Below are 5,601 nucleotides of genomic sequence, written 5' to 3'. Positions count from 1 at the left end.
CGTCGTGGAGGATTCGCCACCTCAATCGCACCAGTACGAGGAGCTGTTGGAGGTGATAACTTGTGCTGTGGCCAAGTTAAACATCGACTGGCTGGCCGAGAAACAAGCCGAACTGCAGAAAAGTAAACTAGATGAGCGTTTTCTGCGGGCCAGGCCACCACCTCCATCCGGGAGCCTGCCTTTTTTCCCCGATCTCCACATCGAAGTATCGAGATCGTGGGCTAGGCCATTCTCGGCCCGCCTCTTCATCCCCGCTTCCAGTTACTATGGTGATGTTGTGGGGTTGAACGAGCGCGGTTATAGGGCGATGCCTCGGGTTGAACAGACACTCGCGAGCTATCTGTCCCCGGGTGCGGCATCGTCCTTGAAGGCTCCGGCCTTGCCCTCCAAGCCGCTGCGAACAACTTCAGGACTGGTGGGCAAGCAAGGGGTATGCGGCAGCGGGTCAGGCTGGTGCGTGTCTGCATACCATGGTGGTGTTACAGTCGTACCAAGCCGACCTGCTTAAAGAGCTGGATGAAGGCGAGGAGATAAACTCTGATAATATCACAGAGCTCAGGAGGACTGCTGATCTTTCTCTCCGCACCACCAAAGAGGCCGCTCGCGCTATTGGGCGGTCCATGGCAGCTATGGTGGCAGCGGAGAGGCATTTGTGGTTGACCCTGTCAGATATGAGAGAAAAGGGCAGGGTCTTCCTCCTCGATGCCCCGTTTGCGCCTTCTGGCCTGTTCGGCGACGCCGTCAACTCTGTTGTCGACAGGTACCAGAAGGCTCGTAAACAAGCGGCGGCGTTTCAGCGGTTCCTCCCTCACCGCACTCCAGCTCTGGGGGCTGCTGGGTGGGAGCAGCACCCTCCACGTACTGGCTCCTCATACAGGGACACCCAGAAGCAGAGCGTCGCCTCTCGTGCTCCCCCGCGTCAGGACACAACCGTCTGTTGTTAGTAGCCACGTTCTGGCCGGGCCGAGTATGGTTCTCGAACCTGATTTCCCTTCTCGACTGCTCTCCATGGGACATCCCCGTTCCTGCAGGTCCGTTTTTCCGCAGGGCTGACCCACTCCACCCTAAAAGTCTACGTGGCGGCCATTGCGGCCTACCACTCCCCTATTGGTGGACAGTCAGTGGACAGACACCCCCTAGTTACACGTTTCCTCCACGGTGCGCTAAGGCTGAGGCCCCCAGTACGATCTTGAGTCCCCCCGTGGGACCTGGCTGTGGTGCTAGAAGTCCTTTGTAAGCCTCCATTCGAGCCTATTGAAGAGATTTCTGATCGCTATCTCACTATAAAGACTACCTTCCTTCTGGCGATATCTTCTCTAAAGAGAGTTGGGGATCTGCAGGCCCTCTCAGTGGCCCCTTCCTATCTTGACTTTGCGCCCGGCATGGACAAAGTATTTCTCTACCCTCGAGCGAGGTATGTACCTAAAGTTCCCTCTGTTACACCACAGCCTATCGTGCTACAGGCCTTCTGTCCTCCTCCCTTCAGGGAGCCCGACCAGCAGAAGCTTACTGGACACATACATCCACAGAACTGCCCTGTGGAGAAGGGCGCACCAACTGCTTGTTTGCTATGGTCCCCCTAAGAGGGGTCTTCCTGCTACGAAGCAGACCCTCAGTCGGTGGATAGTTGATGCCATTTCTATTGCTTACGAGTCCTCTGATCTCCCCTCGCCATTGGAGGTCAAGGCTCACTCTACTAGAGGTGTGGCGACCTCCAAGGCCTTTCTAGCAGGTGTGTCTATGCAGGACATCTGCAACGCTGCGGGTTGGTCCACGCCCCTAACGTTCGTCAGGTTCTATGGCCTAGATATGCGAGCCACTACGGGCTCTTCTGTTCTCTTGCCCTAGCTTCCACAACTGGGCAGGGATTTGTAAGTCTAAATGTCAGGACCGATTTCAGTAGATCTCATCATTTAGCCCTTAATTGTTTTTAGGGTTATATTTGACTGGTAGATGACAGTATTTAGGTATTAACTTTATTTTGCATACTCTAAGATACTTGGACAAGCTTGGACATGGGTTACATCTAAAAAAGGCCTCATGAGAGATCTATCACATCTTAGCATGGACCTGCAATAAACAACTTCTCTACAACATTTGCTGATGAGCTTTAACACTAAAACCCAGTTTTAAGACAGCAAAAGTCAGTAAATAGTTTTCTTGTTTAGCAAACATCAGGATTTTAACTTTTACAACTTGGCATTATGAAAAAGTAATGCGAGAAATGCATTTCTATGTGTGTCTGAGGGTAGATATAAATAGAAGTGCTCAACCTGATAAGATGAGTGCTATTCTGAGAACCACTGAGCACCTCTCTGGTCTGGGATTGCCACTGTAGAATGCATTGCTCTGGACATAAAGGTCAGAGGTCACCAGCGATCCTGCTTGTGTTGTGGGAATTCCCAGTGCAAACATGACCTCACTGCACAGGAACTCTCGAATGCTGGAGCGGAGCACTTTACGCCCATCAGATTGCCTACAGTACAGAGATACTGAAGCCTAATTTTTTTTTAAAACAAAGCACATGGAAATTTTTACCCATTGTTGTTTGGTGTGTGTGTGTGTGTGTGTGTGTGTGTGTGTGTGTGTGTGTGTGTGTTTAACAAGCTTTATTTTCCTTCTGTTTGACAACTGCGTGTGTCATTATGGGATTTAAGGGAATAGTTCACTCAAAAATGAAAATGTATCATTTGCTCACCCTCAAGTGATTCCAAACCTGTATGAGTTTCTTTTTTTTCTGTGGAGCACAACAAAATGATATTTTGAAGAATGGTGGAAACCAGCAACTGTTTGGTTACATTCTTGAAAATATCTTTTGTGTTCAACAGATTTCAAGGTATGTGAATACATCTATTGTTATGAATTAAGAGTGGATTTAGGCTCATTATTCATAGTGAAAGAAAGATCAACTTGAGTTAGACCACAATCTAGCTATTGTTAAGATTGTAAAATCCACATACAGCACATAAGTCATGTTGTTAAGAATTACTCTGAAAAGAGAGAGTGAAATGGAGTGCTTTGTATCAACAAAAGCTTTTTTTTTTAATACTGCAAGAAAAGTATATGATAATCAGTGAATCAGATATTTAGTAAATAGAGTGAGATGCATTTAACAATGGCACAATCTTTACAATGTTATTTAGTATTTTTGTCTTCTGAAAATATGCATTTTGTTTACACAAAATATTATAGGCCTATACCTACTTACATGTAAATATAAATAAATATTAAAACTTTTTAAAGCATTAGTGATGACTAAAAGTATATATATTTAATTATATATTTTAAATAAAAATGGTATTTCTATGTAATATGTTTATACATAATACATTTCTTATTTTTAACAAACCATTTATTCACTCATTCTAACCCTAACCATATAGTAAGTAGTTAATTAATATTACTCAGTACTGAAATGTATAATTAAACTGTAACAATGACACCGTGAAATAAAGTGTATAATTGCATTAACACTTAGCCTAATGCAGTGAAACGAAAGTAATGGTACCGAGAGTAAGGCGTCAGTCCAGCGCCTTTAACCTGAATTTCCCACCGACCACAGGGGCTTCTATTGGTGGGGTCAGAACTATGCTCAGCACCGGCCTCCACCTCCCCCAAATAACACACAGCACCGTCACCCAGCTGCCCGGTGAACTGGCCAAACTGGTGTACGCAATAGCAGTGCGCAGTGGGCTCGGAGCCTGGAATCACCCGAGAGCCGCTCAGATATTCAGCCCCGTGCGGGTCACGTAAAACATCGTCCACGTTCAGTCCCAGTAAAGCGAGAGCCGGTGTACCGACGAAACATGCTACCTATCAGATTGTGCTACCAAAAATATATTTGCATTGTTTTAAGGGTAAGTTAGGGTAAGGGTATGGACGGGTAGGTTTAGGGTAGGGGTAGGTATGGACACATTAGGGTAAGGGTAGGTATGGACTGGTAGGTTTAGGGTAGTGGTAGGTATGGACATTAAAAAAGCCTCAAACCACATGAATAAGATGCTGGTAGCACAATCTGATAGGTTGCATTTTTCGCTATCGATTTGTGCTACCTATCTTTTTAATGGGAGGTAGCACAATCTGAGCAGGTAGCACAAATCGTCGGTACACTGTCTCGGATATCGCGACGAAGGTTGACTTGAGCAGCAACTGCGGCTGAACACGGGAAAAACACGCTCCTGTCACGGTCTGTGAGCAAGTTCTAGTGACGAATCCAGCAGGAGTTTTTTCAATGCAACGTTGTTGAACTTTAGTCTTTGCAGTGGTCTATCACTGAAATTCTGTAAAATTTACGGTAAAAAAACCCCGGCAGCTGTGGTTGTAAAAAATACAGTAACAACATTTTAGGTTTTAATGGTTTTAACTTAATTTTACATTTAAATACCGTAATTTCATTAACTGATATAATGTTAATATACCAACCTATATTGAAGTACTGAAATCTGTTTTGTACCTTTGTAATACACTGATAACCACCAAAAGCAGGTGGTGATGAGAAAGTCACATGATGAGCTATCATGAAACACATGAAAACTAACACTATAGCTTACTATTTTTTCTATTCAATCTACTTGTTTTTCTTTGTGTGTGTGTCCAAAGCCCATCACAAGCAGCTTTTAAATAATAACATATATAGAAGCTGCACAGTGTCATTCACACAAACACTAAACACCATCATGGTAACACACATGAAACTAAAATAATGCAATAAACATTAATTTAACAACATTAGATGTAACATACAACCCTAATGTACAAAACTGATAAGAAAAAACTAAGAAGAAACAGTTATTTCAACAACAAAAAAGCATCAAATTTGAAATGTAACGCAGGGAATTCTGGGAATGTCAATTTATGGTTATTCACTGTAAATTATGCATTCTTTTTCCACTTCCAAAAATGGTATACTACCATAAAATTTAATGTAATGTCCAATACAGTTTTTCACCTTATATAGTAGGAAACTTACCATTAACCATTTAACAGGTTTTTACTGTAGAACTATCTATCTATCTATCTATCTATCTATCTATCTATCTATTTATCTATCTATCTCTTCTTATTACCATGCACCATTAATACATTTTACAGCAAGAGTAGTCTGAAGGATCTAATCATAGTTGTTTGCAGGTTAAAATTGAAATAAATTTCAATCCACTACGTGGCAGGCCATTAAAGAGGCAGCACTGACTGTCCCAGATCCCAATCATTTATCACTCGTTTGTAATTGCAGCAGGGGTTGTGATAAAGAAATACAGACTATCATAAATAAGCTTGTTTGAGATCGCAGATTGAGGTTTGGTCAGCTACCTTTCGGGAGCCAAAACATAAAATCAAGTGTCTGTCTATTTTAAAAAGCACAATAAAATGCACCGTTTTGCTTCAAACTACCAACCAGACGCAGCTGAGTTGGAGCTGTGGTTTTCAACGTGGATTGTCCACAAAGTTAATAGCTGCTGGCATGCAGTTGTTCAACACATTTTTTTACATGAGAAGATAAAAATGACATATTTCAATTCATGTTTTTACTTTTACGCTTCGCTGTTCTTCAAACTCATATTCAATCTGGCTCCATTCATCTAAGTACAGCCCAATTTTCAT

General features: G+C 43.1%; 1 protein-coding gene across 1 annotated transcript in view; it reads right to left on the bottom strand.

Moving 5' to 3' along the window:
* LOC107658742 (selenoprotein O) overlaps positions 1-5,601 on the bottom strand; it is a 9,250-nt gene extending 3,649 nt beyond the window's left edge. The window contains 5 exon segments of the mRNA XM_074186900.1: positions 2,290-2,476; positions 3,509-3,813; positions 4,129-4,199; positions 4,202-4,280; positions 5,536-5,601. Coding sequence (XP_074043001.1) covers positions 2,290-2,476; positions 3,509-3,813; positions 4,129-4,199; positions 4,202-4,280; positions 5,536-5,601 — 708 coding nt within the window.

Source organism: Sinocyclocheilus anshuiensis, unplaced genomic scaffold (assembly GCF_001515605.1).
Source record: "Sinocyclocheilus anshuiensis isolate Anshui unplaced genomic scaffold, SAMN03320099.WGS_v1.1 scaffold283, whole genome shotgun sequence".
Lineage (NCBI taxonomy): Eukaryota > Metazoa > Chordata > Actinopteri > Cypriniformes > Cyprinidae > Sinocyclocheilus > Sinocyclocheilus anshuiensis.
This window is presented reverse-complemented; position numbering and strand designations above follow the sequence as displayed.